Here is a 26,720-nt window from a genome sequence, read left to right as displayed (position 1 = left end):
CCCTTAGGGGCACTGATTCCTCTTCTTCAGGAAGTATGGGAGCAGGGAGGTTGCCCCCTTGGCTGGCTCAGTTTCTCTCCCACAACCCCTCCTGGAGAAACCCTGTCTAAATACCCCCTTATTTTAGTCCTTGATGTGGAAATCCCTTGCTCTACAATTTGGGCTATTAAGCAGCTATTTGCAGGCTCCAGCAGGCATCGGAATCACCAGAGGTAAATGTAAAAATGCAGATTCCTGGGCCCACCAGAGAGCGTCTGATTCAGTAGGTCTCCTGTGAAGCTGGGGGCCGGTTTCGGGGGTGCGGAGGACCCAGACGGTGCTAATCTTTGTCCCGTGATTATGATAGGGCTTGGGAGACGCTTGTCGTTCCGCGGTCTGACCACGAGGGGGCGCCGCGGACCGAGCTAAGTGTTTCCCCTTTGAGGTCTTGCTTCTCCCGACAGGCTGCTGTCCTCAGGACTTGCTAGTCAGACAACAGGCTAAGGGTGAGCCGTGTTCCGGTGGGCAGCTTCCGCAGGGGAGGAAGCCAGACGTCAGGAAAGAGGCTCGCAGCTGGCAGTGGGCACCTACCTGCGCCAGGCGATCCACCTTGGTTCTTGGGCGCTTGGACTCCGGGGCTCAGAGAATCCATGGTCCAGCCTGGAATCCGAATCAGCTTGTTCTGCTCTGGGGTGCGTGGTTTCCCCAACCCTGAGCAAAGAGAGCATCCGAAAGGAGAGACCCAGGCAGGGGCAAGGGCTTAGTGGCAGCTGCTCTGGCTCCCCGCCCACCCAGGTCTCTTTGTCCTGCTAGGGTTGGGGGCAGAGGGTGGACCCCAGGAAGTCCAGCTATGAATCAGTTCTGAGTGCCCAGGGGACGGGACAGGGGCTGCTGGCCAGGTATAGATGCTGGCTGGTACCCCGCTTCCACAAATGTGGGTGGCTTTGGTGATTCAGTTTCCCTGTGCCTGCCCAGAGGGGGCCGGCCCTGGGCTGGGAGGGGGAGGAGGTGCTGGAAGTAGGGAGGGGCTATGGAGGGGCCTTAAGGGGCCCAGTGGTCCAACTCGTCTGGATGCTGAGGTCCCATGGAATAACTGTGGCCAGAGATCGGGTGGTCCCGAGACTGGTTCTGGGGTGAAGGTCCCTGGGTGGGGGTCCTTTAAGATGCAGTCTCCTGTGAGGCTGGGGGTTTTATCGGACTCCCACAGAAAGGCATCTCATTGTCTCCGCCCTGCGTTGGTCTCTCTAAGGGGCTTGCCTTGGCGCTGGGTGTGGAGGGGCCTGATCTCCCACTGGTAGGGGAGGAGAGACAGGCGGACTGGCCACTCCAGCTGGGGGGGGGGTCTCCCGGTGGAGGGACTGCTGGGCGGATGGAGGAGGGGCTGTGAGCAGGCGGCGTGGGGGAGGAGCGAGACATCCCTCCCGGCTCCGGGGGCGGGGTCTGGCCAGGGGCGGTGCTGGGGGCTCTTTTCAACTTTCCGGGTGGGGCGCCGGTGGCGGCGGTGGAGGCGGGGTCTAAGAGCGCTGGGCCTCGCCCGCCGGGCGGGCCGGGGCTGAAGACTGGCGGGAGCTGCTGCCGGAGCCGGAGCCGCAGCCGCAGCCGGAGCCGCAGCCCGAGCCGCCGGGAACCGGAGCCGCCGGGAGCCGGAGCTGGAGCGCAGGCCCTGCCGGAGCCTAGCCGAGTCGAGCTCGTAGCCTGGCACCGCGGGCCGGTGTGTCAGCTAGCCGCTGGCTGGGCCTGGGCGCACTGTCGGAGGGAGCGAGCCGCGACCACCGGGCACCACCGGGAGCCGATGCCCGGATAGACCCTGCCAGGCCTGGGCCTGGCCTGAACAAGCAGTAGGTCGCGGGGTCTGGAGCGAAGAGAAAAAAGGACGAGAATTCCATCTAATCGTGGAGTGCGCTTAAAAGCGGGAAGAAGAGTGGAGACTTCACCTGGGACCGGGCAGAGGGGCCCGCAGCTTACTAGGCCAGGCTTGAGCACCGGGGAGCCTGGCATGCCAGCCGCTCGGCCTGGGTTCTGCCCTGCCCGAGCGGGGAGCACAGCATAGCTCCAGGACCTTGGCTGGCACAGGCCTGGCACAAGCAGCAGGGCCCTCACCTGTCTGAGACTGGGCCCAGGATCTGAGGAACTGCATTCGGGCCTGGCCCAGAGTGGGACTCTGGTGGCCCAGAGCTGGTCACTGGAGAGCCGTCCTCCTGCCCCAGACCCACTGGTACGGATGTGTCGCTGCCCGCTGGAGCACCATGACGGCAGGATGACCTCAGCGGAGGCAGTGGCAGTGGCTAGTGGGGCTCGGGTGGCTGGGTCTCCCGAGTGGCCCCCCGACACCCCCCAGGCCCTTGGGCGGCCTGGCCGGGCCCGGGTGGCCGTGGCAGCACTGGTGTGGCTGCTGGCAGGAGCCAGCATGTCGAGCCTCAACAAGTGGATCTTCACTGTGCACGGCTTCGGGCGGCCCCTGCTGCTCTCGGCGCTGCACATGCTGGCCGCGGCATTGGCGTGCGGCTGGGGGGCACAGCGGCCCATGCCCAGCCGGACCCGCCGCCAAGTGCTGCTGCTCAGCCTCACCTTCGGCACCTCGATGGCCTGTGGCAACGTGGGCCTGAGCGCCGTGCCCCTGGACCTGGCACAGCTGGCCACCACTACCACACCCCTGATCACGCTGGCCCTGTCAGCGCTGCTGCTCGGCCGGCGCCACCACCCGCTGCAGTTTGCCGCCATGGGCCCGCTCTGCCTGGGGGCTGCCTGCAGCCTGGCTGGTGAGCTGCGGACACCGCCCGCGGGCTGTGGCTTCCTGCTGGCTGCTACCTGCCTCCGCGGCCTCAAGTCCATCCAGCAGAGTGAGTGCCTGGGTCACTGGTGGAGAAGGTGGGGGGGTGTGTGTGGCCCAGATGGCCCTGTGAAGGGTATGGCTATTATCCCATTTTCCAGATGAAGAAACTGAGGTTCATGACTTTGGAAGAGGCAGAAACTGAGGTTCAGAAAGGGCCGACAGCTCAGAGAATTCCAAGCCCCAAACTTAGGCTTTAGACCCCAGCCGATATTTAATACTAGTTGCCATTGATCTGTGTCTCATGTTTTGTCAAGGGCTTTATCTCATTGCATCTCCATGCTCCCCTGATGAAGGAAGTCACTATGTTATCCCCACTGACAGGTAGACACTTGCCCTGGGTCATGTGGCCAGTGAGCAGCCGAGGCAAGATCTGAACCCAGGCAGTCAGACTCCGTGCTGTCCGAGTGATGTGGCGTGAGGCTGTGGACCCCGAAGGAGGCATGATGGTGGGGACCCAGGAGAGAGAAAGAGGCTGAGACCTTGAGCTGGGATTTGGAAGCTGAGGGGTTTGGCTAAGTCTGGGAAGGGCTGCAGTGTAACAGGCCCCATGCTGGGTGTTGACCTTGAATTGCCATGGCAACCACCACCTTCCTTCTCTTTAGATAGCCCATGGAACTGAGACCTAGAGGTTCATGATTTGCCCCAGGCCACCTCACCTCACCTCTGAAGAAGGGAGACGGGGGTTTGGGGCAGAAGGGGAGGCCTAGACCCTGCTAAATCACTGTGTCTGAGGGTAGGGGACGCCTTCCTGTCTCTCTCACCAAGGGGCATCTGAGTCACAGTCCCCACCCTCTGTCAGCCTCAACCTAAGGGAGATGTGGGGTAGGGCAGGGTGCCCACTTGGGGTGGGGAGGCCTGGGATCCAGCCACGCCTTTGCTTGTTACTTGCTGGTTATCCTTGGGCATATCTGGGTCTTCTCTGGGCCTCAGTCTCCCTATCTATTCAGAAGAGGCGGGTTGGAGTTGATGGAGTCCCAGGGGCCTCTTGCTCTCTCCCCCTTCCAGCTCTGAGATCTGTGACCCAGGCCTGGGAGAAGGAGGAGGGGGCTTCAAGGGTGCTAGGCTGGGGCTGGGGGCAGCCTGCAGGCAAGGGAAGGTAGAAGTCAGAGCTCAGCCCTGCCCTGGCATCTTCTGAGGCAGGACTCAGAGGCCCTGTCCCCTTCCTCCCGGGCGCTGAGGCAGAGCCAAAGCTCCGTTCTATTTTTGCCCTCGGGTTACATGAGAGCTGGTGCCCGAGCTTGGGTCTGAGCTCTGGGCATGAGTCGGCAGTGGGAAACCTGACCTCTTGCCCCCCCACCCCACCCCTCCTCACCCTGGGAAAGGTCACAGGGCTGGGAAGGCCCCAGCCTTCAGGCCCACAGCACGCCTGCTTCTCACCCAGGCCTCAGGCACGGAACAGCAGGTGCCTGGCATTGGTCTGTTTCTTGGCTTCTGCCAGCTGCCCTCCTCTTCCAAGTGTCAACCGCCTGGCCCTCAAGGTGGGTTGGGTGCCTCCTCTAGTCTCCCACAGCACCCTCTGTTTCTGCTGTCACAGCTCTGAATGTCCTGTATTGTAGCCACTTGGTCACCTGTCTGCATCCCACCAGACAGGAGCTCTGAGAGGGAATCAACTGGCTTTGGGCATCTCCATGTCCCCCAGCACCTGGCCTGAGGCCTGGCACAGGCAAGTACTCCTTCAGTGGTTGGGTTATTAAAGGCTCTGACAGCAGAATTGCCAGGCTGGTTACGGTACACGGTTCAGGGTACTAAGGAGGGAATTTAGGAGGTTGGAGGCCCCACCAACCAAGATGGGAGCCTGGCAGAGAAGGGGAGGAACAGACTGGAGCCAGGAAGTGCGGTGGGTTTTGGACAAGAGGAGGTTTCTACTTCCAGGGGTTTCAGATTCAGACTAGAGTGTAAATGGCAGGCTGAGAGCAGACTGGATGGAGTAGGGGTGAGAGTCCAGGAAGAGGAGCACCCAGGCAGCCATGGGAAGGGCCAGTCACTTCCTTCCAATCTGGGCCACTTGCAGGCCCAGGGTGGGGCTATGGTCCCAGAAAGGCTGGGAAGTGGGGTGCCAGCTTGCTGAACTTGCTTTCAGCTGTACCCAGCTGCATCAGAGAGCAGCCTGACCTGATCCCTGCCTGAGCTCTCAGGCTGGTGGGGAGATGCACTCAGAGGCAGAAACTACAAGGGCAGGAGAAAAGTTCTAGAGCCAAGGTGGGCACAGGTGTGGGAGACCAGAGGAGAGGCCATTCTGGGAGTGGGAAGCAGGCCTTGCCAGGGCCCGATGGCAGCCAGCAGGAGCAGCATGGGGAATCGTGACAGCTGCCATGGTGAGCCGTCGCCAACGGGCACCGGGCCCTGAGCTCAGGACCTTGCACACTCCTGTGAGGGGGGTGTTGTCACACACGAGGCGACGAGACCTAGAGTGACTTGTGTGATATCGCAGAGCTAGTGACTGAGCAAAGATGGGATAAGCCAGCAGCCAGCGGCACAGAGGGTCTAGCACGCATGTTTGTCTGTCTGGCAGAAGCCTGGGTGTGTTCAGATGCTGAAACAAAATTGCCTTTAGAGAAGGAGAGGCTGAAATAGAGGGTTTTGTGGGGCTAGCAGGGGAGGGGTCATCAAGGAGGTGGGACCATAGGCTGGCATTTGGGGGCCCTGGGTGGGGTGAGTGGCCTGTAGCGGAGGACCACTGCTCTTTCCCTGGGCTGCAGGGAGGGCAGACAGAGGGCTGCGTGGGATGCACGATGGGCACAAGGGGCAGGGGGTGGTGGGGAGGTTAGGATCTTCCTGCCTGGCTACCTCAGGGAGGGTGAAATTCGCCAAAGGTGAAGTTCACCTAAACACCTTTCAACGATGAGACCTTTAACGTACAAACCACACGCTGCTTGTAATGGTGCTAAATTTGGAGTGAGCGAGCAGGAGGCACTCCAATTATCTGTTCATTTCTAGAAATGCTTGAGCTGGAGGGACTGTTGCCTAGAGAACAAAGCCAAAACATCAAAATGAAATTGAGAGCAAACTGCAGTTTTCCTCTTCTAGCCTATGAGTAAGCACCCCTGTGGCTCTTTGGAAAGCGTGTGTCAGAAAATGCACAGAGGCTCTAAGAGCCCAGGGAGGGGGCCTCTATCAGTTACTCATCTCTCTGCGCTAAAGCTTGGAAAAGGCCCCAAAACATCGCCGCCAGTGTGCAAATACTGTCATTTCCCCCGAGCGTTGTCTCACTTTGACGACGGGCACTGCTTCCTTTGTGAACAGCTGGGTAGTAACATGTATAAGCATGGACACACACGCGTGCGCGCACACACGCACACAGACACACATATGCAAGCTAGTAGGATCTCTCTTTCTTTGCAAAACTGAAAGGTTTCCTCTTAGTCCTGGATTCATCTCGACAAGCCTCAGTTGGTAGCAAAAGATGCTGATTATCGGTTATCAACAGTGAGTGACAGCCAAGTGCGAACAACGACTTTCTTGTTGTTCTCCCGTCATCCCCAGGGGTCATAAGTGAATGAAGCAATGAATGAGCCCGCCATTTGACTCCCAATTTATTATTGTAAAACTTTTTTTTTTTTTTTTGCTGGGAAGTGGCAGAGCTGGGACCTGCTGCTGGCCCGGCTGCTGCTATGGTGCGTGCTGCAGTGTGGGGTAGTGGGTGGCTGGGTAAGGACTGAGACCAAGAAAGGTGGGTCCGGTCCCTTGGCACATGGCCTTCCGAGCTGGTTAAGAACTTAGGATATTTCTTGCCAGGACCCGGGGAGCCCCCGATGATTTTTTTTTTTTTTTGAGCCACATTTCATGTTTATTGATCGTTTGGCTGTTGCAGCAGATTATCATTCCAGCCTGTGGAAGGTGGTTTGAAGTGGATGATAACAGGCTTATTTACTTACCTTTTTTTTTTTTTAAGATTTTATTTATTTATTTGACAGAGAGAGCAGAAGTAGGCAGAGCAGCAGGCAGAGAGAGAGGGAGAAGCAGGCTCCCTGCTGAGCAGAGAGCCCAACACAGGGCTCATGGGATCCTGACCTGAGCCAGAGGCAGTGGTCCAACCAACTGAGCCACCCAGGCGCCCGATTTATTTACCTTTTTACGTTTCATAAGCACTTACCTTACAAAGGCTTCATCAGTGTCGTCTGTTGTAATCTCTACAACAGTGCTGCGTGTGAGGTGCTATCCCCCGACTTTGCAGGTGATACAGAGGTTAAGTGCCAGGTCACAGCTGGTAAGGAGCAGACACAGGTCACAGCCCAGGTGGTGTGACTGGATTCTTTTTTTTTTTTTTTTTAAAGATTTTATTTATTTATTTGACAGAGATAGAGACAGCCAGGGAGAGAGGGANCTGGATTCTTGACCATTGTGTTACGGAGCAGGAGCGACTAATTCTGCCTGAGGGATAGGGGCAGGCTTCCGGGGTGATGGGCCCCGGAGCTCCTGCCGGCCTGGCCAGGGTGCTGATGGCTGCTGTCCTGGTTGCAGGTGCCCTGTTGCAGGAGGAGAGGCCTGGACGCTGTGACCCTGCTGTATGCCACCTCGCTGCCCAGCTTCTGCCTGCTGGCGGGCGCGGCCCTGGTGCTGGAGGCCGGCGTGGCCCCGCCGCCCGCTCCCACCAGCTCCCACCTCTGGGCCTGCATTCTGCTCAGCTGTCTCCTGTCCGTGCTCTACAACCTGGCCAGCTTCTCCCTGCTGGCTCTCACCTCCGCCCTCACCGTCCACGTCCTGGGCAACCTCACCGTCGTGGGCAACCTCGTCCTGTCCCGACTCCTGTTTGGCAGCCGCCTCAGTGCCCTCAGCTACGTGGGCATTGCACTCACCCTTTCAGGAATGTTCCTTTACCACAACTGCGAGTTTGTGGCCTCCTGGGCTGCCCGCCGGGGCTTCTGGCAGAGGGGCCGGACTGGCAAAGGCCTTTGAGACCTAGGGGAGCACCTGGGCTCCCTGGGACAGCCCCAGCCGGAGTCCAACCTTGGCCAGTGACCATGGGAAAAGCAGAGAGCCGGCAGCCACTGGGGCCATGGAAGAGAGAGGGGGGCCTTCTGGAAGGGCCGCCTTGGAGGCTGGAATGGGGATTCCCGGAGAACCACTCCTGTCCCTTGCCTGCCTCTCGTCACAGACCTCACTCACCACTGGATGGTGGGTCCAGACCTGGCACAGTTGCTGTGCCCGTGGGACTGATTATTATGATGAGCGTCAACCACTCCAAAAATTGCTGGCCAAACTTTGAAAACCTCACCATGTTCTGAGGACGACGATGATTCTTGGCGATTGCACAATCCTTCCTTCAGGAAGTGGGGGAGGCAGCTAGGGGGCCCAGGGGAGGGCTTCTTTGTTGCTGGGATCCCCTGGGGATTGGGGTCATCTATGCCAACTCCAGGCAGCTGCTGTAGCCTCACCCCTGGGCCCCCCAATTTTGGGTCTTCCATCTTCAAATAAACTATTTTTGCTTGTATACCGGTGTCATTCCTCACAGTTACAGCTAAGGAAGTATAGGGAGAGCTCTGGGCCCGCTGGCTGCTAGCTGCCCACCCAGAAACAAGGACATCCTCCCTTACCCACCATGACCTGTCTAGGTCCCCTTCTCTAACTGGCCAGACTGCCATTGCTCACATTCTGCATGGTGGCAGTGGCTTCCTCCCTGCTTTGCTCTGGCTTCTCTACTCCGCCTTCCACATAGTCCCAGAAGCTTCTTTCTAAAACACACACCTTCTGGGGCTCTATACTACTCCTGGGACAAAGTCAGAACTTCCTGCTCCAGGCCACAAGACCATAAAGATCTGGCCCTTGCGGCCTCACCAGGTCCTGTCTTGCTTCTCCTCTCCTTGGGTTCCACCTTCCATCCTCACCAACTTCCTTCGGGCACCTGGCCCGGGAAGGAGAGGCACAGGGTTTCCTGGCCCTGGACTCCACCCAGGCTGGCCTTTTGGAGGGGAAGTGGGCCCAGGCTGAGTCACTCATTACCCACCCTGCTTGTGACTCAGAGATGCCGCGGGCCCAGCCCTGTCCCTGTGCAGCCTGGGCATTTCCAGCCTCCATCCTGGGGCTTGGCCAGACAGGACAGATTAGATGTCTCTGGGCGAGGAGAGCCTCATTGGTACTCAGGACCCTTTCTCTTTCCAGGGAGCCCCCTACCATAGCAGAAGCCTCCCTGCAGCACCCTCGCCCTGGCCCTTGGACCCCCAGGGAATGCTTGGCTGAAGGGTGAGCCTACCCCAACCCCCAAATCCCATCAGATCAGAGCCAGCCCTTGGTGGTTGTAGGGGCAGGGCAGGGGTGAATTGGAGCCCTGTTTGACCTGGGGGCTGGCTTGTCACCAGACTCAGGACTATCCAGCATTAAGGAGATTCCCCCTCAAGGTCATATTTAAATCCCTCCCTATCAGAAAACCTGGGTTTGTATCCTGGCCCGGTTTCTCACAGTGTGACCCGTTTGGTCTCCCTTGCTGTCCCTGTCATTGGGAGTGGGCAGTGAGGATTGCTGGGATAACCGGTGGGAAGGGCTCAGCGGGTGGTTCCCATCATAGCCCGCTGCCCCTCTAGGCGCCGCCTCTCAATAGCTGATTGCCTCGGGCAAGTCACTCCACCTCTCCAAGCCTCCATCTTCCTGCCCGGTCCCTGCTGGGAAGCCTTGTCCTCAGGATAACAGATGTTACCTTCCTTGGGGAGCTCTTTCCTACCCCTATGGCTGCCCTGCTCCATGAAAAGCTGAGTCGAGAGCCTCAGCTAAATATCACCCCAGCTCCCTGCACTCAGGTGGGGCACTGAGCACATCCCACTGTCAGAACTAGTGTATCACTTCTCTTCTCCACCAGACTGGGCTCTGGAAGGGCCAAGACTGCTGTCCTGCTCACCGCTGTCTCCCCAGCACCAGCAGTGCCTGGCACAGAGTAGGTGAAAGAGAACACTAGTCATGAACAGGGGTCAGACCTGGGTCCAAACCCCAGCTCTGGCATGTCTAAGCTGTGTGACCCCAGGCAAGGACCTTCTCCTCCTCTGCCTCTGTGTGTTAAGTGGGGGCAGCAGTAGAACCGAACCTTGGCTAGCTCAGGGGGGCTGCACTGGGCTAATGTGTGGCAAGTGCTTAGCAATCGTTCCTGAAACCTAATAGGTCCTCAAGAAATGTTAGCAGACTGACTCACAACAGAATGAACAGGATTCCTAGTTCCTCCCCAAGGCTTTTCATACTAGCCACATCCCCCCTCCTGGCCTTCCAGTGCACGTTGAAAGCCCCCAGGGCTTGCTCTTAGAGCACAGTGGGAGGGATGCCCCAGCTCCCACCCCCTTGCCCTGCTTTGGAGGAAGCCGGGATCTGGGTCTGTGCTGGGCATCCTGCCATTGTGGATTCAGAACAAAGCTGCTGCCTTGTCTTAGCCCCAGCTGTGAGGGGGGCCCCTCCCTGCCTCCCCAGGGGGCCCCTGGATTGTCATTCCAGGGGCCAGAGCAAACAAGGGCTCTTCTTGCTCTCTGCTCTGTTCCCAAATCAGCTCAGGGATGCCAGACACTCCACCATCGCACTGCCCCTGCTCACTGGCCAGTACTTCCTGGAAAGAACAGAAGATACAATGGAGAGCCATGGGAGGTTTTGAGCAGGCAAGAGCCATGATGTTCAACAAACATTTCTTGATAGTGGCCCTTTAGTTTGGTCTGGAGGGGAAATGGAAGGGGAAATTGACAGGAGGTAGAGAGATCAGGGAAGAGGTATTGTGATCCAGAGGATGGTGGGGACAGTGTTGTGGGCACAGCACAGAGGACCATCAGTTGTATAGATTTGGGGTAACAAATTATCCCCAAACATAACAGCTTAGAGCAACACACATGAATTATCTGACAGTTTCTGTGGATCAGGTATTGGAGAGTGGCTTAGTGGAATAGTCCTGGATGTCGCCCAGAGCTGCGGTCGTGTGAAGGCTTGACTGGGGCAAGGGTCCACTTCCAAGATGAGTCGTCCACACGGCCGTTGGCAGGAGGCTTTGGTTCCTTGCCGCGTGGGCTTCTCTCCAGGGCATCTTGAGTATCCTTATGACATGGTAGTTGGCTTCTCTCAAAGTGAGTGATAAAGAGAGCAAAAAGCCACAATGTCCTTTGTGACCCAATTTCAAAAGTCACACTCATTTCTCTAATATCTTCATGTATTATTTAACTCTACTACTGTAATTTCTCTGATATCTTAGGTCAGCCCTCTTCCGTATGGGCCTTCCCACCCTGGCTACCCTAAAGGCACGAATACCAAGAGGAGGGGATCTCTGAGGTCAGCTCAGGCTGGCTACCGCGTGAGTGAATGTTTGTTGCGTGAGTGATTGAGGAGGACACAGCTTGGGGCCGATGGGGAGTGAGTCCCGGAGTCTCCTGTTCCACGTGGGATTTTGTTGGCACAGCTCCGTGTCCTCCCGGATACGGTACTATACGATCCTGCCCACAGGGGCACTCGGCAAGTGTTTGCTCAGTGAGGGCTGGGGGCTGCTTTCTCTGCTCCCACTCGCGGACAGGAGGAGGTCTGGGCTCCCTGGTCTGGTGTTTGAAGCCCTGGACGTTCTGCTGTCTCCAAGCCCACTCCCCGTGATTCTTCCAGCTCAATGAGGCCACCCTTGCTGCCTGTGCCTGATGGAACCTTCCAGTATCTAGGCCTCTTTCTGCCCGCTCCTGACAGCCGCAACCATCATGTGCCCCTCCCTCCTTCTCTCAGCACTGCCAGCATCCCACCTGGGTAGATTCTGGTGCAGCGGTCCCTGCTGCCTCGACTGGGCATTTCTCTTTGTATGTAAACTGTCTTTGGTGCAAGAACCCTGCCCGAGCACCTTATGCTGGAGCCCAAGCTGAGGCGCCTTAGCTGAACGAGGAAACCTCCCAGCCCTGAGACACCTCTGCTGAATTTCCCACGAGCCCTGTTTGAAAGCCACAAATCTAGTTCAATCCTTGTCATACATACAAGGAAACTGAAGCCCAAAGAGGAGGCAGGACCAAGATGATGAGCTTAGTCTGTTCAGGAGGCAGGACCAAGATGCCCCAGGGTGGGTGGCTTATAAACAACAGAAATTTCTTTCTCACAGTTCTGGAGGCTGGAAGTCTGTGGTCAGGCTGCCGGCCTGGTCGGGTGTGGGGCCTCTTCTGGGTCACTTTTTTGTACCCTTACATGGCAGATGGGGCAACTAGTTCTCTGGGGTCTCTTTTATAAGGACACTAGTCCCATTCATGATGGGCACGCTCTCATGACCTCATGACCTCCCAAGGGCCCTACCTCCTAATACCATCATCTTGGGCATTAGGTTTTCAACATATGAATTTCAAATATTCGGACCATAGCAAAAATCTGGGGCAAAGGGGGAACAGCAGGGCTAGGGCTTTATCTCCTAATTTGGGGAATTCTGCCATTTCCTGCTCCGCCCTCTGCTCCAGAGAACAGAGCCAGGGTGTGAAGGTACGGAGGTAGGTAGGGTCTGGCCCAGGTTCACAGAAGTTGCCAGCCGGGTATCCCCCAGCCCAGTCGGCAAAACATATTTTTTTTTTCTTCAGGGGAAAAGCATTACAAATGTTTTGCCAAGGGGAAATCTAGAAACATTTGTGGCAAGAGGCTTTTATGTGTTGAAAGCTTTCTGCTTTTGGGTGTCTCTTGGCACCTCTGAGAGGTGGGCAGGGTGGTGATTTACTCTGGGTCCTCTGAGAAGCAGACGCCAAGATGGAAAGAAAAGTGCAAGGGTTTTATGAAGGCGAACATTTGTGAGAGAAAATGGGAAGGGAGCTGGGAAGGATGGAGAGCCGTCAGACCATGATGTAAGTCAGACTCTGAGTGGAGGACAGAGGGGAGCAAGGTTGCGTGGTAGTGTTCCTGACCAAGCTGTGGTCTAAGGAAGGTTCGGCATGGCCATCAGAGCCCTTGAGCCACAGGAGGCAACCAGTAGAGCCCCACTTCTCCCAGGAATCGGTCTGCCTCAGTCTCCCTGCTGTGCTCAGGAACTGGCTAGAAGGAGTCTGAGGGAAGTCTAGCCTCAGCATAAACGTGGTGATAGATTTCACACGGCCCTTGGCTGGTTTCACTTTCTGTAATTGCAGGTCTGTGGGACACATCCTTAGGGTCACCACAGACGCCATCGTGACTCCCATTTTACAGAGCTGGCAGAATTCCAGAAAAATTCCAGGGTCTGCCTGACGTCTTAAAACAGGTTGAAAATCCACCTTTCGACTCTCTTTCAGGCTTCATAAGTGATACAGATCCTAAAGCCGGAGGTGAAGGTTGATGGATCCTTAGGGCATTTGGACGTAACATCCCGGGATGTAGGTAAGCAGGGTTGTGCGCTCTAGGGGTTGAGAGCTACCTGTCCTTGGGGTTTGTAATGAGATCACCATCCTAACAGAGCTTGTTCAGGAAAATCCCCAGGGCCACTAGCGTGTCACTATTTCTCTGACAGGGTATTATGAACTTCGCAGAAACTTCTTAAACCATATGTAATTTTTTAATTCATCATAAAGAAAGAAAGAAATTCTGGACTTTCATAAAATCACAGAGACCTGGAATCCCTGCTCCAACCATCCAGGATGTTGGGCTGCGAGAATCCTTTCATTCTTCCCCGTTACAGGATTATGTGAAAGTGCCAATATGACCTCCTTTTCCTAGGTTGTTTGAGTAAAGGGTCACCCTACTGAGTCTTAAGGAACAGAGTGAACTATTTGGGAAAAGGACTTAGACCCTCTCAAGAGCCCTCAATCTCAACCTCTTCCACTTAGTATATGAAATCTTGATCCCACGACGACCAATTAGGAAAATTAAAAAGAATAATTTAAAAAGGAGGATCCAAAATTATATCTCAACTATGAAAAAAATGCATGAAAGGAAATATACCACTATACCAAAATGTTGACTTGGTTATTGCTTCAAGATAGTATTGTAGATGGACCATATTTGTTTTCCTTTTTCTGCAAATGGGCATATATTTTTAAAAATAAATTTCTTAGGGTTCCAGTTCTGAGTAAGATAGAGTAAGCATCATCTGTCCTTCCCCCAAACGCAACTAAAAACACTGGACCGAATGGAGCTGCTCTCTGAGGATTCTGAAAACGAAATGGTAGCAGGTGGTTTGGGGAAGGGAATCAGAGCTTGGAGTATAAACAATCTGGCGGTGAGCTTCCTGTTTTGTTTTTTGTTCCTGTGTCTCCTGGCCTGGTCTCAAAGGCAGTGTGACTCCGGGAACTGTGCACTGGGCATGGAAGGAAAATCTCCAAGAAGCCCTGTCTTCCTGGTCTGAGGAGTAGAAAGGAGAGCACCTTCACGACAAAGTAAGGGAAATCCTCCCCCCACTTTTCTCTTCTTTTGCCCTGCCCCCAGGCAAGCCTCATACTTAAGTTAAAACTCAGGCGACCAGCAATGGCAGTGGCTGCTGGGAAAGCACCTAAAATCCCGAGGGGAATCCTTCTCTCTGTCCAAAAGAACTGTGGCCTGAAAAGTGTGTATGGAGGGGGGGAGTGTGGGGCAGACAAGCAACTTCCATTGCCTTTTCTCTCTTCATCCTGTCCACTTGGCTCCACAGCAGACCCAATCACAGAAAGTGTGTGCAGAGCAGGGAGACCAAAGGCCTGGATTTCCAGCTGGAGGACCTGGGAATGGGTGGCTTGAAAACCTGAAAATGTGGTGGTGGGGGGGCATCGTGGAGAGGAGGGAGCTTGAGAAATGGATCCCATAAGTTGCATGTGAACTGCTAGGCTCCATGCAAGGATCTGACTCTAAACAGTATTCCAGTGACTTTCAGAAGTAAACTAGGTAGACCACCCAGATTTCAGACTGGCCCCTGGGTGGCACAGACTTAGGACAGATCTAAAGTACATTGCCAAAGTTTTGAAAATGAACTGACATTGGAACTATGGCCCTTTTAAAGACTTTTTTTTTTTTTTTTTAAGATTTTATTTATTTCTTCATGAGAGACAGAGAGAGAAAGAGAGGCAGAGGCAGAGGGAGAAGCAGGCTCCCCACAGAGCAGGGAGCCCCATGTGGGACTCGATCCCAGGACTCCAGGATCAGGATCAGAGCTGAAGGCAGATGCTTAACTGACTGAGCCACCCAGGCACCAGAAGCCATGGCCCTTTTAAAACACAAAATTCAACTGTGTCGATTTTTTTAATTTTAAAAAATTTTTAAAGATTTTATTTATTTATTGAGAGAGAGCATGAGAGGGCAAAAGCAGGGGGAGTAGCAGAGGGAGAGGGAGAAGCAGGCTCCCCGTTGAGCAGGGAGCTGGATTCAGGGCTCGATCCCAGGACCCTGAGATCATGAGCTGAAGGCAGATGCTTAACTGACTGAGCCACCCAGGTGCCCCAACTGTGTAGACTTTAAATATCTTATTGGCTTTATTCAGTGATTCATGAATCTAGCAGCATCCAATCTAGCAGAAAGAAAGGAGCTCCAAGGAGCTGCGCAAAATGAAAGACTTTTATAAGCAGAAGGGATTAGGTATAAGGAAGTTACTTTAGGCAAAAAAGTGGGTAGGTTACTGCAAAGTTATTTTTCTTTAGGGAATGGCAAGGATGTATCAGGCAGATTATCTAACTAAGGCTGATCAGGCAACTCCATTTTTTTTTCTTTAAAGATGTATTTATTTTTGAGAGAGAGAAAAAAAAAAGTGAAAGAGTGTGCATGAATGGGGATGGGTTTGGGGAGGGGCAGAGAGAGAAGCAGATTCCCTGCTAAGCAGGGAGCCCAATGCGGGACTCCATCCCGGGACCCTGGGATCAGGACTGAGCCAAAGGCAGATGCTTAACTGACTGAGCCTCCCAGGCGCCCTGATCAGGCAACTCCTGATCGACTGGTAAGATTCCATTTCTGGTGGGGCCAGAACTGTAATTAATTTAAGTTTCAGTTTGGAGGCATGAGGCTTAGCATAAATGACTCCATTTTGTGCTTGTAGTCTTGTTTTTAACAGTCCACAGGGGTAGATCAGAACTGAACCTCAGTGGGTCAACTGTCTCCTAAAACAAAAACTCATCATTTTCCATAGGATTTAACCAAGACCTAGAGTCTCATAACCATAATATTCAAAATGTTCAGGATTCAATCCAAAATTACTCTATATACAAAGAACCAAGAAAGTCTGAACACTGAGATGACCTGGATGGAATTATTGGAAAAAAACTTTACAAATGAAAAGATAAAAAGACTTAGCAGAAAAATAGAAGATACAGAAAATAACCAAATAGAAAATTTTAAAACTAAGAAATTATATTCATCAAAACTTGCAAATATCCTGGATGGTCTTAGTAGCAGAATGGAGATGATATAGGGAAGTCTGCGAACTTGAAGACAGATCAATAAAAATTAACTGTGATAGGCAGAATGCCCATTCTTTCCAAAGATGTCCCTGCCATATTTCCTGGAAACAGTGAATATTATTCTATATGACAAAAGGGACTTTGCAGATCTAACTGAGGTTATAGACTTTAAAATCAGGATTATCTGGATTATTGGGCAGGCCTAATCTAATCACACAAATCCTTGAAAGCAGAGAATTTTCTCTGGCTGAATTCAGAGAGATGGAACAGAAGGAAAAGTCAGAGGTATTCAAAGTGTGAGAGGGACTCAACCGCCTGGATAGCATGTGAAGGGATGTGGGCGGTTTCTAGGAGAAAAGATCAGCCTCCAGCTGATAGTAAGGAAATGGGGTCCTTTGTCCTACAACTACAAGGAACTGAATTCAGTCAACAACCTCAATAAGCTTGGAAGCAGAATCCTGCCCAGAACCTCCAGTAAAACAACAACAAAAACAACAAAAAACCCGCACGTGATTTCAGCCTTATGAAACATCTTGATTTTGGCCTGTGAGACCCTAAGCAAAAGATTCAGTTAAGCCCAACCAGACTTCTGACCTACAGAAATTGCTAAATATTAATAGGTACTGTTTCAAGCCACTGAGTTTATAGTAATTTGTTATAGCAGCAAGAGAAAACTAATACATTATCCATTGAACATCACAGGGAAGTGGCTAAGATATTAATTCTAGGGGCGCCTGGGTGGCACAGCGGTTAAGCGTCTGCCTTCGGCTCAGGGCGTGATCCCGGCGTTATGGGATCGAGCCCCACATCAGGCTCCTCCGCTATGAGCCTGCTTCTTCCTCTCCCACTCCCCCTGCTTGTGTTCCCTCTCTTGCTGGCTGTCTCTATCTCTGTCGAATAAATAAAATCTTAAAAAAAAAAAGATATTAATTCTAAGTAGATTCTGAAAAGTTGAGTATGTATAATATATTCTCTAGTGTAATCTCTAAAAAAACTACATAAAATTAAAACAGAATACTTTAAAAATATTCAATAATCTAAAAGAAGGCAGGAAAAGGGAAACAAATGGAAAACAGAGGGCAAAAGAAAGCAAAATGGTAGACCTAAATCCAAATATTGATAATTTTTGTCTAAACACACCAATTAAAAGACAGATTAGATATGTAAAAAAAGCCCCAACTATATGGTGTTTCAAGAAACCCATTTTCTTTTCTTTTTTTTTTTTTTTTAAAGATTTTATTTATTTATTCGACAGATAGAGACAGCCAGCGAGAGAGGGAACACAAGCAGGGGGAGTGGGAGAGGAAGAAGCAGGCTCATAGCAGAAGAGCCTGATGTGGGGCTCGATCCCCATAACGCCGGGATCACGCCCTGAGCCGAAGGCAGACGCTTAACCGCTGTGCCACCCAGGCGCCCCTTCTTTTCTTTTTTTTAAAGATTTTATTTGTTTGTTTGTTTGTTTGTTTATTTATTTATTTATTGACAGATACTGAGAGAGCACACAAGCAGGGGGAGTGGCAGAGGGAGAGGGAGCAGCAGGCTCTTTGCTGAGCAGGGAGCCTGATGTGGGGCTCAATGTGGGGCTCAATCCCAGGACCCTGGGATCATGACCTGAGCCAAAGACAGATGCTTAACCAATTGAGCCACCCAGGTGCCCCAAGAAACCCATTTAGGATGTAAAAAAATATATCATGCAAATACTACTTAAAACAAAGCTGGAGTGGCTACAGGCATATCAGACAAAGAGACTTCAAAAAATTAAGAAAGGTAAAGAGACACTGCATATTGAAAAAAAAGGTCAATTTACCATAAAGACATAACAATCCTAAATATGTATGTACCTAACAACAAAGTTTCAAAATACATGAAACAAAAATTAATGGAATTGAAAGGAGGTGTAGGCAAATCCACAATTTTAGTTAAATACTTCCAACCTCTTCCCTCAGTAATCAACAGAACAAGTAAACAGAAAATCAGGACAAGTATAAAAGAATTGAAACCACCATCAATTATCATCAATCGATAAACTGACATTTATTGACCACTCTATCCAAAATGTTTTTTTTCCCTCAAGTGCACATGAGATAATCACCAAGATAGACCACATCCTACATGGTAAACATTAACAAATTTTTTTTTTTAAAGATTTTATTTATTTATTCGACAGAGATAGAGACAGCCAGTGAGAGAGGGAACACAAGCAGGGGGAGTGGGAGAGGAAGAAGCAGGCTCATAGCAGAAGAGCCTGATGTGGGGCTCGATCCCATAACGCCGGGATCACGCCCTGAGCCGAAGGCAGATGCTTAACCGCTGTGCCACCCAGGCACCCCAACATTAACAAATTTGAAAAAAATAAAATCATACAACTTATGTCCTCTGATCATAATGGAATTAAATAGAAACCAGTAACAGAGAAATGGTGGTAAAATTTCTAATATTTAAAAATTTTACCACCATTTCTAAATAATACATGGGTAAATAAGAACATTTCAAGAGAAACTAGAAAATATTTTGAGGGGTGCTTGGGTGGCTCAGTTGTTAAGTGTTTGCCTTCGGCTCAGGTCATGATCCCAGGGTCCTGGGATGGAGCCCTGCATCAGGCTCCCTACTCAATAGGAAGCCTGCTTCTCCCTCTCCCACTCTTCCTGCTTGTGTTCCCTCTCTCACTCTCTGTCAAATAAATAAATAAAATCTTTAAAAAAAGAAAATAAAAGAAAATATTTTGAAATGAAAATGAAAATGCAGCATATCGAAATTTGTGGGATGCAGGTCTGAAATCAGTAATCTAAGTTTCTACCTTATGAAATTAGAAAAGAGAACAAGATAAATTTGAAACAAGCAGAACTGTGGAAACAATAAAGAACAGAAATAATGAAGTAGGAAAGGGAAGAACAACAGAGAAAATAAAAAACAAGGTAGGTAGTTGTTTAAAAAGATTTTAAAAATTGATAAACCTCTAGCCCGACTAACAAAGAAATAAAGAGAGAAGACAAATTATGAGCATAAAGAATGAAAAGGTGATATCTCTGTGGCTCCTGCAGATAATAAAGATACTAAGGAATATTACAAATAACTCTGCATAAATTTGATGACTTGGATGAAATGGAGCTATTTCTGAAAAATCACAAGCTACCAAAACTCACCCAAGATGAAATAGGTAACTCGAATAGTCCTTTAACCATTAAAAGAATTGAACTCATTGTTAAATCCTTCTGAAAAAGAAATCTCCAGGTCCAGATGGTTTCACTGGTGAATTCTACCAAATATTTTTTTTAAAAGATTTTATTTATTTATTCGACAGAGATAGAGACAGCCAGCGAGAGAGGGAACACAAGCAGGGGGAGTGGGAGAGGAAGAAGCCGGCTCATAGCGGCTTCCCATAACTCCAGGATCGCGCCCTGAGCCGAAGGCAGATGCTTAACCGCTGTGCCACCCAGGCGCCCCCTCTACCAAATATTTATTAAAGAAGAAATAACACCAATTCGCACATCTCTTTCAGTAAATAGAAGGGGAGAAAATACTTTCCTACTCTTCCCTAATTTCCTTACCTTAATAAAGCGCTTCCTTAACTACAAAAAGCCTATAGCTAAAATCATAATTAATGGAAAAGACTGAACACTTTCTAAGATCAGAAACAAAGCAAGAATGTCCATTTTCATCACTCATATTCATCATCATACTGGAAGTCATAGCCAGTGTAATAAAATAATAAATCAAAGACATTCAGATTGGAAAGGAAGAAATAAATCTATTTCTATTTGCACATGACAAGATTGTCTACATGTAGATTGCCAAGGAATCTACAAAAATGCTCTTAGTAAGGTCACAGGATACAAAGTCAACACACAAAAATCAATTGTATCTCCATTTAGTACCAACAATGAACAACTGGAAACCAACATTAAAATTTTTTTTTCACAATGCTCTCCCTCGAATGAAATACTTAGGTATAAATACAGTAAAATATGTAAGATTTGTGTGCTGAAAACCACAAAACACTGATGAAAGACATCAAAGACCTAACTCAATGGGGAGACATACTATATTCATGGATTGGAAGATTCAACAGAGTAAAGATGGTAATTCTCCCCCAAACTGGCGCCTGGGTAGTTCAGTCGTTAAGCGTCTGCCTTCGGCCCAGGGCGGGATCCCAGGGTCCTGGGATCGAGCCCCGCATCAGGCTCCCTGCTCTGGTGGGAAACCTGCTTCTTCCTCTCCCACTCCTCCTGCTTGTGTTCCCTCTCTCGCTGGCTGTCTCTCTCTGTGTCAAATACATAAATAAAAAATCTTAAAAAAAAAAAAAGATACTTCTAAGAGAAATAAAAAGATAAGCTAGACTGGGGAAAAAAATTTAGAGATCTATTAGCTGAGAGAGGAGTTGTATCCAGAATATATAAAGTATTCTCAACACTCAAGAGTGAGAAAACAGCCCAATTTTAAAATGAGCAAAAGAGTTGAATGGACACTTCACCAAAGAGGGTATGTGGAAGGCCATGAAGCACATAAAAGATGCTCTGCATCATTAACCATCAGGAAAATGCAAATTAAAACCACAAAGAGCGAATACCACACACCTATCAGAATGGCTAAAATAAAAAATATCGGCAGTGCCAAAAACCAGTGAGAAAGTGGATCTCTCACAGTGGAACGCAAAACAGTATAGCTACTCTGGAAGTCTGGTAGTTTTTTATTAAGTTAAACATAACCTTTATCATATAACTGACCGATCCCACTTTCTAGGTATATCCCTTGATAAATGAAAACTTCTGTTCACGTAAAAACCTATATACAAACTTTTGTAGCAGTTTTATTCAAAATTACCCCAAACTGGAAACAACCCAAATATCCGTCAATGGGTGATTAAAACAAACTGTGGTCATCCACAATGGAACACTACTCAGCTATAAAAAGCAACACGTAATGAATCTCAAAGACACACTCAAAGGAGCTAGTCTCCAGAGGTTACATCCTCTATGACACTGTGTATGTGACATTCTAGAAAAGGCAGATCTACAGGAACGGAGAACAGATTGGTATGTGCCAGAGGCTGGGGCGGGGCAAAGGTCTGAATACAAGGGGTGGCATAAGAGAATTTTGTGGGTGATGGAACTGCTCTGTGTCCTGATTGCAGAGGTGGTAACACAAATGTGTTAGAACTGTACATACAAAAAAGTTAATTTTATGGTATGTTAATTCAAAAATTTTAAAAACGAAAATAAAATATGTCCAATCAATTTCTCTTTAAAAAGGCTATGAAAGAAATTTTCCATCTGGGTTTCTTCCAGAAATGCTGCTTTGTGGGGGCTCTGCCACACCGGCCCTGGTGTTTGTGGGTCTGTTTATTGGCCTATAAAACGAGAAGTCAGTCTAAAGCAGGAATTTTCCTTCTCTCCTGCACCCTAAAATTACATCCCTGGGCATGCCCTCAACGGAAGTGTGGGGGTGGGGTAGGTTTGGAAGGAGAAAGCATTTGGCTTCCACTGGCCTCTGGAGTCACAGACCACTTGTGCTTTTGTCTGTCTCATATATCGCTCGTCTGAAAACCTCTGGATTAGAATAGTTGGTCTTGAGTCAGATCCTCAGGCCCCTGGGGGTTTTGAACCATCCTGGACTTCAGGGCCTATAGGTGGGGCCCATTCATTTGTCCCCATGGACCCCAGTGGTTAGCCAGCATTGGCATTAATGGTCAGCAATCTAAACAAGGCCTTTTGGGGGAAGCTGAAAGTGTGTTTCTTGCTTTAGGACCCCTGGTCACACATGGATTAAACACAATGGGAACTCTGAAAAGGCTACGAGGTCTAGGCCTCTTCTAAGGTAGGGTCCGAAAGGCCTCAAACCACTTTTTCCCCCCACAGGATGACTTTCTGGAAGAGCACTTTGTAAACAGTGAAGGGCTGTGCACAGATGGGGGAAATGCCACCATGAGGATGACCGCGCTGATCCAGACCAGTGGGGCCAAAGCATCATTCGTGAGGAAAGTTGCTACCACAAGCCCCTACCACGTGCCAGGCGCCCTGTTAAGGGATCGCTGAATCTCCATGATAATGCTGTGAGGAAAGGGCTGTCATTGCGTGGACAGATGAGAAAGCTGAGGTGCCAAGAGGTCCGAATCACATGGGGAGGAGGTGACAAGGCTAGATTCCGGTCTGCAGCTCCAGCCTTTCAAACTGAGACCTGTGAGAGGAACCCCTGATGCCTGATGTCAGGCCTGCTCTCCACATGTGTCCCCAAGAAGGAAATGAATGCCACCTTTCATCGAAGGCTGGCAGGGGACTGCCAAGGGTACTTGAGACAACAGCACTCAAAATTGAAAATATTTTTAAACATTTTATACTGTAGAATGCTTTCTTTGAAAACTATGTCATGTGTAAATCAAATCCAGAAAACCAGAGTTGGGCCCCTGTGGGTCGTAGGCGGAAGCAGAGTTGGCCTGGGCCCCCAGGACTCCCGGAGCACCACCTGCAGGCCACTTACCTAGTGGGTTGGCACACTTACTGTGAACAGCACAGGAGGCGCAAAGATGCTTAAGGCTCTGGCTTTGGGTTTGAAAGAATTTAGTGGAATTGTGGCTGACTCATTCCTGGGTTAGTCAGTCTGGGGGAGGGCAGCAGGATTCCAGGCTTGCCAAACGCTTTAGGCGCTAGTCCATTTGACCTGGGCACAGGCCTCACTCTCCCCTCTGGCCAGCAGCCATGACCCGTCATTTACAAGGGTAGGAAACCTCTCTGCACCATTGTACAGTTGGTGAATTAATCTTTGAAGATATGGATAATAAGGTTAAAACACCTTTAAGGTTTACAGCACCTTTCCTTTTTTTCTGGCCCTTATAAAAGGTATCATCTGTTTTTTCTGTATTGAGGAAAGTGGAACGTTTCAGTTCAGATCGTGGTGGAGGGTCCACAGCAGATCTGCCCCTCTGACCTGGGTGCGGGGGCTGGCAGGACGGCTCACAGTGGAATCATCAAATGGACCTCCTTCTCGTAGATGTCAGGGATCACTCCCATAGGGGAGCTGACCATGTGCACCGTGTTCTTGCCAAACAGCTGGAATTCGTAGTGGATGAGCTGCTCCCAAAAGCCACTGTTGGGGCGGATGATGGGCCGGCATGACTTGGTCCACGTGTGGGCGTCCAGCAGGGACATGGCGTGGTACTTCATGAGGTAGGCGAGGCAGAGGGCAGCTGAGCGGCTCACGCCAGCCGCGCAGTGCAGCAGCGTGCGGCCCTGCTTCATCTCTACGCTGTGGATGTGGTCAGCAATGGGGTCAAAGAAGTCGCAGAGACGCGAGATGGGTGTGTCGGCCACAGGCACCTGTACGTACTGGATGTCCTCGTATAAGGTATTCACCACTTCTACCGATACGTTGATGACCGTGGTGATCCGGTTGCTGGCAAGCATAGGCTTGTTGTTGGCCGCCACCCCACTGCTGAGGTACAGGCTGCTGGTGATCTGCGAGAGGCCGCTGACCGAGGGCTGCCGGGACTGAACCAGAAAGGTACACGGGGGCGCCGTCATCAGGCCGAGGGGTCAGCAGCCAGTGAGGCACGAAGGCTCCATCTTTCTGTTGGCCTGTGCCATGGAAGACTGCAAGGAGGGAGAGAATGTTTAGGACAGCAGGAGCCCAGCTGGGCCAGAGAGCCAACCCCAGGGGATTTCTGGGAAATGAATGGATGGGTCTGTAACAGGATCCCCAAGGTGGTCCTCTGACCATCACAGCAGAACTACCCAGAGAATTTAATCTCCAAGTCTGGAAGTCAAGGCCTCCTTTGAGGGGCTCCACATCTCTAGCTGGGCAGGCTGACTGTGTCCATCACCTGTGCCCTGGCCTCTCTGTCTAGGTTCACACAGCCTTCTTCTCCCTCCAAGCAGGAGCCACTTGCACAGTCTTGCTTCTGTTCTGACCTTATGCTCAAATCATGAGACTCTGAAGCAGTGACATGAGGAGTCACTGATGGTATAAGAGAGAGGAGGGTCCTAGCATCCCCCCTCCAAGAATCCCTCTGAAGAGACAGGATGTGCTCCTGTGAAAGTGACATCAAATTAGAGTCCTACATCATTAACCAAGCTCCTGCACCTTGCCTCTAAGGAGAGTGCCTAGGGAAGAAGGCGTCTGAAAGCTTCTTGGAGGCCAGCATGAGCGGCCCCATAGCAGCTCCCCGAGAAGCAGAGGGGCATTAGGTGGACAAGCCATACCAGCATGACGCTGTGCACAGCAGGGCTATGGCATGCACCCCAGGGAGGGGCACACCCCTGCTTTCTCCTAAGAAATCCCAGGCCCTTTACGCTCCCAGTCTTGAACAAAGCTGCAAAAACAGCACATTTTCACATGTTCTACTGAAACAGGAGTATCCAGATTTAGAGCACACTTCTCGAGGCCAAATGGCAGTCTTCATCAGGCAGAGACAAACGAGGAGCAGAGTTCTGTTCCCCTGCTTAATATATTTCACTGGCTGACCACTGTCAGGATGAGATGGAGCCCCTTAGTTTGACTGTCCAGGCCATTTGTGGTATGGCTCCTTCCCATCTCTAGCCTCTTTTCCTCCACCCTGAAGGGCCTTGGCTAGGCTGAGTCATTTGCAGTGCCCGATGGATACCTAGTCCTCCCTGGCCCAGGGCCTTTGCTTTTGCTGCTCTCTTGGCCCAGAACCCTTTTTCCCTACAAGTCTATCAGATCCTGATCTGTTCCATTCAGCAGAGGACTTGGGATCTTAGCTAAGGGTCACTTTCTGAGGGAAACCTCTTGGAACCATACCCCTCCCCCAGGTTTAATCAAGTCCCTGCTCCAGGCTTTCTGAGCCTTATGTGCTCCTCTTCCTACCGCTTCCTGAAGATGTGGTTTCGTCTTCATTTGTCTGTGAGTTCTACTGGGATTCACTGTAACTATCTTTACTCCTACTGTCTCACCAATGCTAAGTTCTGTGTCCATATAAGTAGGTGCTTGATAAATATTTGTTGAATGAGGAATGACGCCAATAACCACGACTCTGCCAGCTCAGAGATCTTCTGGAAAGGATGAGTTTTCTGGCCTTGTTTGTCTAGAATTTGGGGGAAGAGCTTGGTGGAGGTGAGGGTGGTTCCTAAGCTGCTGGAGAAGAAGGCCAAAGGCTACACAGGAAATCCTACCAGCCAATGCCCCAGAGTCAAATGCATCAGGCTCACCCCAGGAAGGCCAGATGGGGCTGTTGGTGCCAAGGGTCATGTGGGGGCAGAGAAAAAGCTCCCTAAAACTCAGTTGAAAGCCTAAATGCTAAGGGATGTTCCATCACCCAGAATGATGGATCCTTATCACCCAAAAACCCAGAGAAATGTGAACTGAGGATTCCCAAAATTAGTGCCCAGTGGGCAACAGGAATAGAGGAAACTGCTATTCATCACAGTGACAAAGTGTGCAGAGAAGACACTTGTCTTGAAGGTGAGGGTAGTGATGGGAGGAGACACTTTTACATGCTAGTCAAGAGATATTTACATGCTAGTCAAGGGATTCAATATCTGGGGATATTGAAATGTACAAGACAGTCATGGCCCCTCCTCTCACAGAGCTCAAAGTCTTGTGGGAGAGACACACATTAAATAGGCAATTACAGGCACTACAGAGCTGAAAAATAGGGATAACAGTGCCTGTCTTAACAAGGATCTTCTGAGGATGAAATGAGATAACCCCAGGTAAAGTGTTTAACACACGGCCTGACACAGACTAAGTCCTCTATAAATGGTAACTATTCTTGCTGCTGTTAGGGACATTGAAATGTCGGGCTTATGGGAATGAAGAATAAAGGGATTTATTTCAGGCTCGGGGCGAGAGAGTTTCAAAGATTGCCTCAAGAAATGACACAAAGTTTTGAAGAACATTTAGCGTAAGGGGGAGGATGGTGGTGATTAGTTTCACCATTTTATAGCCTACAAAGCCTTTGGCTTCCTTCATCTGGTTCGATCTTCAAGCCAACATAATAGGTGTCTGTAGTTAGTATCTCCATTTTACACACGGGAAAGTGAAGTAGAGAGGAGAAAAGGGCCTGTCTAGGGTCACAGAGCAAGGTCCGAAAGCTGGTCTTTCTAGTTTCATCACGTGTGGGAAAAGTCGGCAAACACCGCGGGGCGTTCATTAATCCTGGGTTATAAGCGTGGAACGAAGTCCACGGCTTGACAAGAGCAAAGAGCCACTTCCAGGGGTGAGCCTCCTAGGTTTTCTGGGGAGCTGACGTTGTAATGGGCTCCCTCGCCTGCTGGATATTAAGAACCCCCACACAGTCTTACCTCTCTCCCGTGGGCGGGAGGGCAGGTTCGTTCAGGAAGCAACCGCGCCCGAAGCCTCGGGTGAGGTTCTCGGGGAGACAGAAGATCGGTCACCATCCGGGAGCCACAATTCCCCGCTGCCCCGCGCTCTGGTTTCCATAGCAATGGTCCCTCCTCTCGGGGAGGAATCCGCAGTGCCGGGTCTTCGGAGAAACCCCGGCCTCGTCTCCGTTCCCTGGAGCTGCCCCGCCCGGCCTTACGCGATTACCCGCCCCGCGATCACGCGGGGGCCACATGAGTCCCAGCGGAGAGGTAGTGTCAGCTCAGCGCACTGCCGCCCACTCCGTCTCGCCCAGCCCATCTCCAAGGCAACGCGCCCGCTGCACTACGGCGGCCGCTGAGGGACAATCCTGCTGCGTCCTCAGCCTCCTAGACTCCGCGCATACG

At 50.9% G+C, this 26,720-nt stretch overlaps 2 protein-coding genes and 1 long non-coding RNA gene across 3 annotated transcripts; 2 read left to right on the top strand and 1 right to left on the bottom strand.

Moving 5' to 3' along the window:
• Nucleotides 1-843: 843 nt before the first annotated feature.
• SLC35E4 (solute carrier family 35 member E4) lies at nt 844-7,856 on the top strand. The gene is given in 3 exon segments (XM_002915559.4): nt 844-2,819; nt 7,274-7,296; nt 7,298-7,856. Coding segments are annotated over 3 exon segments (1,053 nt in total). The 5' UTR covers nt 844-2,200; the 3' UTR covers nt 7,709-7,856.
• A 4,708-nt stretch (nt 7,857-12,564) lies between these two features.
• Nucleotides 12,565-22,002, top strand: LOC117795098. The gene is made up of 3 exons (XR_004618915.1): nt 12,565-13,063; nt 13,955-14,058; nt 21,897-22,002. It is a non-coding gene; the product is annotated as an uncharacterized LOC117795098 (long non-coding RNA).
• On the bottom strand, nt 20,294-26,719 carry DUSP18 (dual specificity phosphatase 18). The gene is made up of 2 exons (XM_011220171.3): nt 26,295-26,719; nt 20,294-23,624 (listed from the first exon to the last, which is right to left on the bottom strand). Exon 2 carries the CDS (start codon nt 23,553-23,555, stop codon nt 22,989-22,991), a length of 567 nt encoding a protein of 188 aa, XP_011218473.1. The 5' UTR covers nt 23,556-23,624; nt 26,295-26,719; the 3' UTR covers nt 20,294-22,988.
• Nucleotide 26,720: the final 1 nt, after the last annotated feature.

The sequence above is a fragment of the Ailuropoda melanoleuca genome, chromosome 12, assembly GCF_002007445.2.
Source record: "Ailuropoda melanoleuca isolate Jingjing chromosome 12, ASM200744v2, whole genome shotgun sequence".
Classification (NCBI taxonomy): domain Eukaryota; kingdom Metazoa; phylum Chordata; class Mammalia; order Carnivora; family Ursidae; genus Ailuropoda; species Ailuropoda melanoleuca.
The sequence above is the reverse complement of the archived record's forward strand: the minus strand, read 5'-3'. Positions and strand labels throughout refer to the sequence as shown.

Coding starts and splice junctions, on each gene's coding strand:
- DUSP18 (XM_011220171.3), bottom strand. CDS start 23,555: ATGACGGCGCCCCCGTGTACCTTTCTGGTTCAGTCCCGGCAGCCCTCG.